Source organism: Chinchilla lanigera, unplaced genomic scaffold (assembly GCF_000276665.1).
Source record: "Chinchilla lanigera isolate Chin_1 unplaced genomic scaffold, ChiLan1.0 scaffold00068, whole genome shotgun sequence".
Classification (NCBI taxonomy): Eukaryota; Metazoa; Chordata; class Mammalia; order Rodentia; family Chinchillidae; genus Chinchilla; species Chinchilla lanigera.
The window spans coordinates 8,477,699-8,489,812 of NW_004955469.1; the positions used below are offsets into that span (position 1 = coordinate 8,477,699).

General features: G+C 57.5%; 2 protein-coding genes across 10 annotated transcripts in view; one reads left to right on the top strand and one right to left on the bottom strand.

Annotated features, from left to right (window-relative positions):
- The window catches only part of Drc1 (dynein regulatory complex subunit 1), a 63,028-nt gene extending 60,765 nt beyond the window's left edge, over nt 1-2,263 (top strand). For both annotated transcript variants that reach the window (XM_005400426.2, XM_005400429.2), the window contains 3 exons: nt 440-583; nt 835-937; nt 2,048-2,263. In XM_005400426.2, the coding sequence (XP_005400483.1) occupies nt 440-583; nt 835-937; nt 2,048-2,104 (304 nt within the window). In that variant the 3' untranslated portion in view covers nt 2,105-2,263. The remainder of the gene's footprint in view (nt 1-439; nt 584-834; nt 938-2,047) is intronic.
- Nucleotides 2,264-2,400: 137 nt separating this feature from the next.
- Nucleotides 2,401-12,114, bottom strand: part of Otof (otoferlin) — an 89,117-nt gene continuing 79,403 nt past the window's right edge. For 4 of the 8 annotated variants that reach the window (XM_013522674.1, XM_013522675.1, XM_013522672.1 and 1 more), the window contains 13 exons: nt 11,321-11,457; nt 11,089-11,223; nt 10,729-10,866; nt 10,320-10,447; nt 10,053-10,223; nt 9,424-9,584; nt 8,655-8,797; nt 8,176-8,264; nt 6,712-6,810; nt 6,354-6,595; nt 5,681-5,859; nt 5,479-5,579; nt 4,901-5,081 (listed from right to left, as the gene is read on the bottom strand). In XM_013522674.1, coding sequence (XP_013378128.1) covers nt 4,901-5,081; nt 5,479-5,579; nt 5,681-5,859; nt 6,354-6,595; nt 6,712-6,810; nt 8,176-8,264; nt 8,655-8,797; nt 9,424-9,584; nt 10,053-10,223; nt 10,320-10,447; nt 10,729-10,866; nt 11,089-11,223; nt 11,321-11,457 — 1,904 coding nt within the window. Of the gene's footprint in view, nt 3,714-4,879; nt 5,082-5,478; nt 5,580-5,680; nt 5,860-6,353; nt 6,596-6,711; nt 6,811-8,175; nt 8,265-8,654; nt 8,798-9,423; nt 9,585-10,052; nt 10,224-10,319; nt 10,448-10,728; nt 10,867-11,088; nt 11,224-11,320; nt 11,458-12,114 lie in introns of those variants that run through there. The other 4 variants (XM_013522673.1, XM_005400433.2, XM_005400430.2 and 1 more) reach the window with 3 other exon arrangements.

The following is a 12,114-nucleotide window of genomic DNA, read 5'->3' on the forward strand; positions in this document are numbered from 1 at the left end:
AAGAATCCCTTTGAAGGCATGGTGGGGAGTGATGCTGGCCACAGAGAGAACAAGCAGGAGGCTTGTCAAGGTGGGAGGGTCAAGGATGTCCTAGAAGGGGTGGAAAAAAGGTGACAATTCCACAGCTACTTTGAATATACTCAGGAAAGAAAGGGAAGTGACAGTGAGCCACCAAGGTCAGCTGATGGGGACAGGGTTGTGGATGAAACTCCTACGAGGTGTTACAAAGGTGATAAAGGGCCTGAGAGGAACATACACAATAAAGGCAAGCTTTCTAAGCATCTGCCATAATCTAATAAACAGCCTTGGAGAGCTGAGTGGGAATTTGGCAGGTGGAGAGGTAGTTGGTCTCTGACTGACGTGAAGCACCGAGACTGGCACTGTTTGCGGACTTGGGGTATCAGGTGGAGAGCATGACACTAGTGCTCTTGCCCTTCAGGGACTTTGGGGCACCACTAAAAGTGGGAAAGGATATGCGAGATGACTCAAAGGACTCCGAGTACTGGGAGGCCCTGACCACGGTTATCCCCGCTGCCAAGCAGAGCTTGTGGGACACGCTCTACACAGCCCTGGAGAGATACCAGTGAGTGTGTGTCACGGAGAAAGCAGCCAGGTGCTCTGTTTTTCACTTCCCCATCCTGTGCAGTTTTGGGGGCAGAAGCTGTCTTGTTGGGTGGGTGGACAGTGCTTCCTCATCCTGTAGCTGCTGGCCTAGGGGAAAGGTGAGGCTTCCAGGGTCCTCCTCCACCAGCCAGAGCAAAAGCTCAGAGGTCCTGGCCCCTACTTGGTGGTTGTTGGGTTCAGCTGGCCTCTAACCCGTTCTCCCACCCAAAGCCTTGTCCTGACCCAGCGGGCCAAGCTGCTGGTGGAAAATGAGTCCCTGGAGCAGCAGAATGCCGAACTGCAGTCTCTCCTGCAGCAGTATCTTCACTCCAAGGTAGGCAGCAGGGCGCACGGGGTTGCAACTGCGGGCAGCAGAGGAGCCCCTTCCGGGCGGGTGGAGGTGGGATGCAAAATCAACGGTCTCACCTCAGGTGGGGCAATTACTGGCAAGGCAGTGGTGGTCAGTGATGCCTGAACTTCCCTCCAATGCAGCTGGGCTGTGGCCATGTCCCTTTGATGCCCATGCTTTTGGTCCCACCCCCTATTGGGACCACTGTTTTTAAAGCAGTGCCAAAGCTGATGGAGTCCCCAGGTTTATTTTCTTCTTGATCTGAACAGCCACGGCTTGGGGGAGAGGCAGGAACTGTTCTCCCTATTTCATGAAAAGGAGAAACAAAACTCAGAGACTTGGTGAGGCATCCAGGGCCCTGGGTGCTTTCTGGCCAATAGCCGGCTTCCTTGGCCTGTGATGTGACCGGGGTCGCCCCTGTGCAGCGCACATACACCTTGGCCCCCACTGGTGCTTCCTCCAGCAGTAGTTGTGGCAGTTTCCCCTCGGTCAGGCAGGAAGAAGAAGGCAAGTCCTTCCGTGACAGCTGTGTGCTCTCCTCAGCTGGTACGGGACCCTGCACACATGTTGAGCCCATGGCTGGGGACAGCATGCATGAAATAGATACCAGCTGCACATGGGTGAGGTGGCCGAGGCCAGCACCATGTGTGGCCATGGCCAGGTCCCAGGTCTCAGGCTACACATGAACGGTGGTTGGGGTGAGAGTCGGCATTATGTTGGCCTCTTGGCCTGCAATAGGGCTCAGACATTGGTGGACCACATGGTCTTAACTTCCACAGACGCCGCTGTGTACAAGGGGATGGGGAGGAGGGGAAACGGGCAGCAGGAGTCAGAAAGCAATGGACTGAGGAGGGGAGAGGCTTAAGGGGGGGTGGGTGGGACTGCTCCCTGGAGCCCAAGCCACACAGAGAGCGGTGGTTGGCATCAGAAGGAAGGCAGCTTCCAGGCCCTTGCATGTGCTTTGGCTTTGGAGAGGAAATGTTGGCAGGGGTTTAGAAACTGTGGGAGAGCTGCATATGCACTGACACCCCCCGCTGGAGGACAAGAGGAAGAGGGCCAGGGGACAGGAAGTGACCTTCACACTTTCTTTTCCAGATAAACTCTAAACTGCAAGTTCCTCCGACGCAGGTGTTCCGAGTACCCACCAAATAGAGGTGGACCCGCTGAGGCTCATGTGTATGAGCTGATGCTGGGGCTGGGGACCAGGGCCCACCCCGGGTTTTCCGGAGCTCTCCTCATAGGCCTGTCGAAGGACAGCGACAAGAGGAGCTGACTGCCTCCTGTAGCTCCCATTAAAGTCTTTTGAAACCAGTGGTAGAGTTTCTTTCAAGAGGCCAGGTCTGGTGAAACAGGAGCCCCTGCCCCTACCTGTGTACCCCAAGAGGACTTGTGCCAGGCTGAGACTGTGGTGTGTGACAGAGGCGGAGGCCAGCGGCTCCGGGCTCCTTTCTTGTTTCTGCAAGCAGCTGGTTGCTGTGGTTGGAGGCTGGAGCTCTGGCCTCTGTAGTCTTCAGCCTCCAGATTGTCCCCAGCTCTGAAGGATTTTTTCAGTGCTTTTGGGGCCCCTGCGTGAACCCAGAAGTTCCCTCTGGGCTCTGGGGATGCTTCCCCCACAGGTAGCCTGAGCAGGTGACCCTGTGCTGGAGGTGCACCTTGAACTCTGGGCCACCCACAAGGGAAAGTTTACCAACCAAGAGCACCTGCTGACCCTGCACCCCACACCAGCAACTTTCCTCTCACAGGACCAATGCAGACTTGTCAGCCCAGTGCTTGATTTATTTTATTAAGAGAAAAAAAAAAATCACACTCAAGCAAGGAAAAACAGCCAATAGGAACCCAGATGCAGGCAGGGGACAGCCCTCTAGGTGCAAGGTCCTGCTGTGACAGTGGAGCCAGTGGAGCTCAGGATTCATTCTTGGGGGTCTGTCTGGGCTTCTGGGCACTCACCCAGGCAGAGGATGCCCTGGGAAGCAGCCAAAACCTATGGGCAGGCCCAGGACTGAGCTATGCACCTGCCAGCAGGTGGCTGCTGGGAAGGAGGAAGGGGAGCAGTGCGGGCAGAGCAGCTGGCTGCCCACAGGGCTGTGGTCGGTGCTGGCTCGGTGCTGCAGAGCTGACTGGTGGCGTGGACTCTGCTCTCAAGACTCCACTGCAGATGGGGTGGAGATGACTTTTGCTTGTTTATTCTTTCACAGCCCTGGACACTAGCCTTTGTGCCTTGGTTAATTTCATTAAAGCTTTGTTCCTAGCCTAGGAAGCCGGAGGGGAAGGCCAGGGCAGCTTCCTCTGGAACAGGGCTTGCAGGAGGGTGGAACCTCAGCAAGGTGTGGAGGAAAGGGGCTCAGATCCAGGTCCCCACCCCTTCCCACGCTCCCCAGCCCATAGGCAAGATCACAAGGGCAGGACTGGGCAGGCAGCAGTCTGGGATGGCAGCCCAAGAGGCAGGAGGAGCTACCGACCCAAGGCTGAAGGTGGATGTGGGGCTCCTCGGGCTCTCAGGGCAGTTGGGAAAGAGTCCAGGCCACAGGGAGAGCAAGTGCAGCAGGCCCTGGAGAGGTGCTGGAGGGAGGTGGGGAGCCTTCACGCCCCTATGAGCTTCTTGACCATGTAGCCGGGAAGGCTGTAGAGGAACAGGGCCAGCATGAGCAGCCCCAGCAAGGCCAGCACGATCTTGATGATGAGCCACTTGTACCGGGTGCAGATGAGGTACTTGATGGATTTGAGTGGGTTGAGGAACCAGACGAAGGCGGTGTCGGGCCGGCTGGGGAGTGGAGAGGAGGGGAGGTGCTGGTCACAAGCTGCCCCCACGGGTACCCACCTTCTGGTCTTCCAGTCCCCAAGGCGCCCTGTTACAGCCTCAGCCGCCGAGGCGGTGAGGCTGGAGCCTGGATTGAGCCTATTTCTAAACAGCAGATTTGCTCCCCATAAAGACCTGTCCTCCCTGTGGGTCTCTGGTGCCCCATCTCCTCAAGGCCTGGATGGTACTTTTGGCAGGAGGCAGCTGCACAGCCTCAACCTGAATATGTGCAGTGCCTGGTGGTTCACTGCCCAGCACAGCAGGCCATTCTGATGGCCTGAGAGCCCCTGCATTTTTGATAGGTCAGCGTTGCCCCATGTTAGGACATCAGGAGGTCAGTGCTGCATCTTTCCCTTTCTGATGAAGACTTCTGTCCCCACCAGGCTCTGCTGAGGGTCTAGGCTGCTCTGGGAGGCAGTAGCTCTCACTGCTCTGCCACCATCAGGTTATGGACCTGCTCTACTATCTACACAGCTTCCCAGCCGAGAGCCTTACTCTCTGCTTTGTGTCATGCAAACAGGTTTCATAAGACAGCCACGTATAAAAATAAAGTACTGAATATGCTTTTTCCAACTACTGCCCTCCCCCAGTGCCCAGAGGAGCTGGGCTGCATGAGTTCAGTATCAGTGAGGCAATATGCATGGGCTGGGGTTCTTATCTGTCCCTCGGGACAAGAGCCAGCTCTCCACAGGAGGCCTCTCAGGGGAGGAATGATTTCAGGTCGTCTTGGCGGATCCCAGCCACACCCTTGCCCCTTTCCCTGTTCATATCTCGACTTCCTTCTAACAAAACTGGATTAGAGTTGGAGAGTAATGTGGCTGGGAGAGGAGGCTGGGGCCCCTACTCTATCTCACTCTGCCTGGGTGACCTTGGGTAAGCTACGTCACCCCTCTGGCCAATATGTAAAAATGTAAAGTAACCAGTTCCTGATCTGAGGGTCTGTGCTTCTGTTTTGAGAGCGTGAAAGTTGCGGTGTATGTTTGCATCGGCTTGTGTGTGTGTGCATGTATGTGCGTGCACATGCTTATGTGCACATGTGGCTCCCATGTGTGCTCCTGTGTGTGTATGTGTGCGTGTGTGTTCCACATGACAGCTGGCCTATATGGTCCAGAGGCAGGAGGGCGAAGTACCAGACCCCGCAGCAGTGGAACTCAGGCCCCGATGATCTTCTTGGCCAGGTAGCCAGGCACAGAGTAGAGAAAGAGGGCGAACAGGAGGAGCAGCAGCAGGAGCAGCAGCAACTTGAGGAGCAGCCAGCGGTAGGTGTGCCACAGGAAGTAGCGGGCAGACTTGAGAGGGTTCAAGAACCAGATGAAGCTTGTGTCTGGCCGGCTGAAGCATTGGGAGGAGTAGAAGGAGCACAGAGAAAGGGCAGGGGTTGGGGGCCAGGATGGTGAGGGCTGAGCATGTGCAGTTCAGGTGCCTCCAGGCTCTCAAGGCTGGCTGAGCCCTAGTGCTGCCAGGGAGCTGCTTGCCTTTGGCAAAAACTAGGAAGCCCCTGTATCCTCTGCTGGCTGGGCCTTTCCTGTGTCCCTGTTCAGATGGCTGGTTCTTTAGCAGAGAGGGAGGTGACAGGATTCAGGGATGGAGGAGGAGGCTCCCTTGTAGTGAGGCTGTGGCCCAGAAAAGGGACAGAGGGGGTGCCTGGGGGTGGGGAAAGGAAGCCCCTCCTTCCTGTTCTGCCCTCAAGAGCCACATGGCTGGGGGTCCAGGCAGGCTCAGCACTCACTTGGGTTTCTCTAGGGGGTCAGGTTCATTACGGGCGAGGCCCACTGGGTTCTTCTCCGCCTCCTCTGCCGTTAGTAAGTGCAGCTCAGCTTCCACCTTGCCCTGAAGAGGAGGATAAAAGGTCCCAGTGGCCGGGCCAGGTGCCAGGCCCTTGACACCCCAGCCTGGCCCAGCCGCGCCCACTCCTGAGCAGGAGTGCTCACCGTGAGCTCAAACTCGTCATTCTCATTTCGGGCCAGCAAGGGCCACCAGCCTTTGACGCGCTTCTGCTTGAAGATGGAAACCAGAGGCACGTCCACCTCCCCAGTGGCCATCTCCATGGTGCACTGCTTGGCTGTCTTTGCACCCCGTGGAAATCGGTTCAGGTCCAGCTCGATGGCCCCTATTGCGACCCCAGAGTCAGCCCTGGGGCGATGTGGCAGTGGCGGGGTCCCTGGCCTCCCTGGTGCCTTACTGGCTGAGAGTGGACCGTCCAGCACCCTCCTGCCTCTTTCTCCTCCACCCTGCCCTTCCTCCCTGGAATCTGCACCCCCTACCCCAGCTGGCTCTACTCTGTCAAAGTCCTGCTTGTCTCACAGATTTTCGGATAAAGATGAGAGTTTGGGAGGGGTATGTTTTACACGGGAGCAATCTGAGGCTTGGGAAGGGAAGTCTCCTGAGAAACTATAGCTGATCCGTCCTCCTTTGGGTTTCCAAAGCACCCTGTCAGCCTCAGTTATGACATGGCTAGGGGGCTCCTGGAGGCGGGATTCCCCTTGCGTCTCTCTGTCTGATGGACTAGGTTGGGCTGACACCCTGCATCTCCAAGTGAGCTCGCCCTGCCCCACCCTGTCCTGCCCCTCCATTCTGGACCCCAGCCCCTGCCCCACTCTGCACCCAAGAAGTCGTCGGCAGAGAAGTGGTCAGCATCCCAGATCTGCAGGGTGAGCCGCGCGGGGATTTTGTACTCTGTCTCATCCCAGGAGAACATGGACTCCTTCTTGGAGATGACGATCCTCTCTTCGGCCGCCAGGTAGTCGAAGGGGAACAGGTAGCGCCAGTTGAAGTTGCCCTCCCCGGTGAGGGAGTGGTAATGCACATCCGTGTCCTGTTTGTCCTCCTGCTGGCCCTTCAACCACCTGCCGGATGCCACACCCTCCAGACCACGGGGCGTACACCAGGCAACCTTTCCTGCCCCAGCCTCCTCTCCTCTCTCGGGGAAGGTGGGCTTGCCAGACAGGGAACTCTCACCCACCCTCGTACAAAAATGTCGCTGGACTTCTCCCCAGTGAAGAAGTCGTCGTCCTCCAGGACCACCTCGTCTGTGTTCCACACGATGACGCGTAGCTCATACCTGGCAGGGCCAGGAGAACCAATTAGTACCTCGGAGTGGGGTTTTTCCCAGGGTCCCAGGGCAATGACAGGCGTGGGCTGGAGATGAGAAGCCAGGACTTGAGGTTGGCATGAGGTCGGGAGAGCAGGTGGCAGCCACGGGGAAGCTTTGTCCCCATGGTTCCTGGATGAGCCAGGCCATCGGCCAAGCACATTGCCCCTACTCTGGGAGAGCTGGCCAGGCAGGAGCAGAGGTCCGAGCATGCTCCTGAGCAGAGAAGCCAAGGCCAGGGAGAGCAGGGCTGAGGCCTGGCCAGAGCAGGGCTCAGACTCCCGAGGCCGGAACTTTGCTTCCATTTTATTTATACTTTAAGGCCAGGAGCCTGCTATGAAAATATGTGGATTCTGGTTTACTTCAGGTCCTTGTCCCCAAAGAGGATTTCCCCTGAGATTTAATTTAATTTAACTGCAAGTCGGGTAAGAGTGAGGTCGTGTGGTCCATGAACATGGGTGGGGATGTAGCTCTGCGGAATTAGAGAACTGACCCTGAGTGCAGGCCAGAATGAGCCGTGGGATTGGGTTGCCCCCTTGTGGAAAGACCAGGAACAGCAGATAGCTCTGGTAGAAGGGACCTGGCAATTTTCCCCAGCCAGTACAAAGTGAAATGTAGGTCCACGTAGGTTAAAATATCATCAAGAAATTCAGAATGGGAGTGCCAGGGCATGAAACAAGAATTAGATCCTCTGAGCATGGGTCCTAGATGGTTCATATGCCCAGGAAGCTGGCCTTGAATCCAGGCACTGGGTGGGAGGGGATCAGATAGCCTGCAGGGAATCCATCTTGCCACCTTGTGGAGAGGAAAGCTGAGAACCAAGAAGGCAAAGTCAGGGTCAACCAGGGGAGGCTGGGAATTTGGCTGCTGATGCAGAGCTCTTCCCACCCCACCTCCTCCTGCCTATGTCATCCGTGGTACTTGAAGAAAACCTGGCAGAACCTAACGCCAGGGCTGGGGAGTAGGCCTTCCAGGGTCCATCCCTGCTGTGTGCACGTGTGGGTGCCCTGGAGAGCGCTTTGTGCGGTGATGCGTAGGAGCGTGGGAGCAGGAGGACGTCTACATGTGCATGCCTCTCTGTGCTGAGGTGTGGCTCACATCCCCCACGGACTGCAGAGTGGAGGCGTACCCTTGCCTCTGCAAATGGGGACTCGCCAGGCAGGCCCCAAAGCGCACAGTTTGATCTGTTTCTCCCCCAGGAGGCCTGGCCACACCTGAACCCCAGGGCATGGTGAGGAGCAGGATCATCTGGGCCTGTGCCCCCTCAGGAAGGACTGGGCTAGGCTGTGGGTGTGGCGGGGTAGGAGGGAGCAGTGCTGGCCCCAGGCAGCTCACTTCTTGGGCTTCCGGGGAGAGATGTCCAGAGGTGTCCCAGGGGCCGGCATATCCATGGGGAACATGTCCACCCACAGCTCCAGGCGGCCCTGAGGAAAAGAAAGGTATGACATGTCCCAGCGACTTCTCCCCCTGTTCGGGAAAGACAGCTCTTCCCATCTTTCCAACCCATGTTCTGTCAAGAACCATTGTCATCAATTTCCACCTTTGGATGCCAGAAATTTCTATGATATCACCAATAGCCAATCACAGCTTCTGAGGGCGACAACCCAGGTCTCTACTCGCTGATGTAACTGTCACTCAGAGCAAAGAAAGACACTTGTCATGGAAGTTGGCCTTGGCAGGAAGATGCCAGCCAGGCTTTGGGGAGTGAGGCAGGAATACAGGGAATGGTGTGAAGCCCTTTTCTGCCTCTGTGGAACCGAGGTTTTGAATCCATGATCCCAAGTACCCAGGAATCCCAGCTAGGCAAGTGTCACCTGCTCGATGCCTGGCTTGTCGGGATTGAGAAGCGGCCTGGTCTCTACATGTTCCGGCACCAGGCGGCAGCCTGCTCGGGGGATGTCCTCCCAGTGCCTCAGGGCAGACAGGGCCACATGCTCGTCTGTGGGCTTCCTCTGACCTGTGATGCCAGTGGATCAGGGATGCGCATGGATTCCCCAGAACCAAGAGGCCTATGCTGAGAACAGGGACTCAGAGACAAAACCCCTGGCCATCACCTGTCCACCCATCTCCATTTTACCACGGAGAAAACTGAGGCACAGGAGGAGTGGCTTGCCCAAGAAAGGTCTCAGGTGTCCTACAAGGCCCAGAGAAGTCTGTGCCCTTGGCTTCCCCTGTTTGGGAGGCCAAGCTGAGAATACTGTGTAATTCCCCCCGGGAAGGTGTGGGCACAAGCTCCCCAGCTCAGACACCTCTACGTTGCTGGAAGTGCTTCATGGGGAGAGTGCAGGGTTCGGATCCAGAAGGACCCGTGCTGATGTTTCTAGAGCCGCATGACCTCAGCAAGTCACTGTACTCACTGGGTCTGTTCGCTCATCTGCAAAATGGGGTAACTCATCTGCCCTTCAGGGATGAAGGGGGAGGGAGAAGGCAAAGATGGGGTGAAGGACAGACAGGTGGGGGCTCTGGGGTGAGAGGCACAGGGTCTCCAAGTCCAGGCCCAGGCCCAGCCTTGAGGCACCTGTAGGCCTTCCCAGCCTCTGAATCCCTGCAGAGGGCTTGGCTGGCTTGGCCAGCGCCTCTTACCGTTCTCGTCCTCGATCTCCGAGGGCCCAGTGAAGACGCGGTTGGCCACCTTCACTCTCCCAGAGGGCCCAAAGTGGGGCCCGTCCACTTTGCCCTCTTTGCAGAGGCGGGTCAGGATCTGGCTGGGCTTCATGGGGTCCCTCCAGATATTGTAGCCATGTCTGTGGGAGCAACACACAGCTCGAGTGGCTCCAGTGGGGGCCAGACCATCTGCGGGTGGCAGATGGTTCTCACCAGTTCTCTAAAACTATCGCCGTGTGTCCGCGGGTGGGCTGTGAGCCTGAGGCTGGGGAAGCTGGCCCCTCCACCTCAGCTGTGGCACACATGTTCAGCATCTCCCAGTCATTCACAGTATGTTCCCATGAGGAAACCAGTAACAGAGAGGTCAAAGGACTTGACCAGGGTCACACAGCCTGCAAGTGGCAGAGGTTGGCTCAGACTCCCAGGAGACCCTCTCTCTCCTGCCCCCTGCCCCAGACTACTGCTCTGTGTGTGTAGGAGCAGAGGCCTGGCCCAGGACAGAAACCATATGTCTACACCCCCAAACTGTCATCTCTCAATCTTGTCCTAGGGTCACTGGAGTGCGTCAGCCAGACCCTCCCCCCAGCACTGGGTCCCGGCCCCCTCACATGGAGTAGGTCTGTGCGATGCCACAGGTGGCGCGGTGTTTGCTGTAGAAGCGGTTCTCCAGGTCAATCCTGGTTTCCCCGATGAGGTCGTCTGTGCCCACCAGATCCCAGTCATACACTGCCACCGTCAGCATGGACTCCATGGGGAAGGAGGCCTCGATGTCGAAGGACCTCGCAAGGAGGAGTTAGGCTGTCAGGCCGGGGTGGGGCAGGAAGTGGACTGGCTGGGAAGTCGGGCGGGGAGGGCAGGGCGCCAAGAGGCCTTACTTCCCGAAGATGGGGTTGAGCTGCTTGGAGATGTAGTTCTCCTTGTCTCGGATGTCGGTCTTGCCCAGCCGGATGGCAATGTAGGGGTCCGCTTTGCCATTGATGTCTGCAGGGTGCAGATCTGTGGCCTGGGGCGGGGACAGTGCTGCCTGAGCAGGTTCCCCCAAGTGCCCCTGGCCTCTCCCCGAGGGTCCCATGGTGGTGAAAGGTTGGGGCAGGAGCACTGGACCAGTCACGACATTGCTACGGGGCCCTAGATGAGCTGCTGCCCCTTTCTGGGCCTTGACTTTCTCCTCTGGACCAGATGACTCCTCGGTGCCTCCCAGCCTGAGACTCAGTATGCGGCCACTGTAGTCTCTCTTGGGCAGGAGGGGAGACTTTCGGAGAGGAGATGCAGAGGGAATCTCACCCGGACCACATAGACTCGGACCAGCACGTTGATGGGATCGTTGCTTGGGATGCCCTGGAACATGCCGAAGGTGGGGTCGTAGCCGGCTTCCCGAGATATGTCCTCTGGGAGTGGCACTTTGTAGACGCAGAGAGAGCCCTGGGGCGAGGTGGGGATGTCAGGGTGCAGGCTGGCCGGGCACAGGCCGGCAGGGCATCCCCAACCCTAACAGCGCCAGAAGGTCTGGACTCCGCTGTCGCAGGGTTTGAACCCTGCTGCCGCTGGCTCACGGGGAGGCCCAGGGATCTGGAGGCAGTGGCTGGGGCAGTGCTGGGGTGGGGGAAGGAAGGGGCTCAGAGGCTGGGCCTTGCTTCTCCTGACCTTGAACCGGCCCACGATGCGCTCCTCCTCAGTGGAGCCGTCCTCGTCGTCCCCTGTCTTGCCCCGCAGCAGGTTGAACGTGTGCAGCCAGTCCTCAAAGTTGTCAAACTCAGACTCCAGCTCCTTGGCGTATACCTGAGCCGCGCCAGGTCACCTTGGGGTCTGATCGCCAGTCCTGCCCTTCTCCTGCCTCCCACCCATCCCCTGGCCGGGTCTGTCCCCAGACCCTCACCTTAAGCTCATCAATCTTGGGTTTCTTCTTCTCAGAGGCCTCGGACCCCTGGCCAGGGCCTGGGCTCTGGGTTCTTTTCTTTTTCTCCTCCTTTGTGGCCCTTGCCTTCTCCTTGCCCTTCATCGGCCCCTTCAGGCCTGGGCAGAAGCAGAAAAGGAGGCCCCAGTCAGCTTTGCGGGAGGTGGGCAGAAAGGGTCAGAGTGGGAAGGCGAGAGGTGGAGACCCCGCTTCACCACTCATTGACTTTGCTGTTTAACTTCTCACATCTCACGACTGCCAAATGCGGACAACAGTCGTGCCTGGGAGTGTGCGTAGAGGCTGTTGTCCTGTCCTTCGGGAAAGTGGGGTGGGGAAGAGCCCGGGTCTGGAGCAGACAGCCTGCGCCGGCTCACTTTCCCTTCTAGCTGCATGCTGTCTGTCCACAGCACTGATTGCTCTGTGAGCATTTCCCAAACTGCCTCCAGCAGAACGCCAGGTAGAGGTGTTGTGGGCACGCTTCAGAGGGAGTACTGGGGTGGAGTAAGCTGAGGAAGTATTTTATATAGTATCTTCCAAAAAGATTTCCAAAGAGATTTACACTAATACATGCATACTAAAAGCTCTGAGAAGTCCTGCAACATAGAGACCTAGTGAGACCAGCACCCCCTGAACTGATTTGACCATAGAACTCTCTTTTCTCCCCAGAATGGCCACTAATACTGTTCCATGGGGAAAAGCTGGGTGGGATGAGCTGTGAGGTCCCTTCCAGCGCTAATATTCTGCAGCTATCACCCCAGGACTCCTGGACGTCTGCC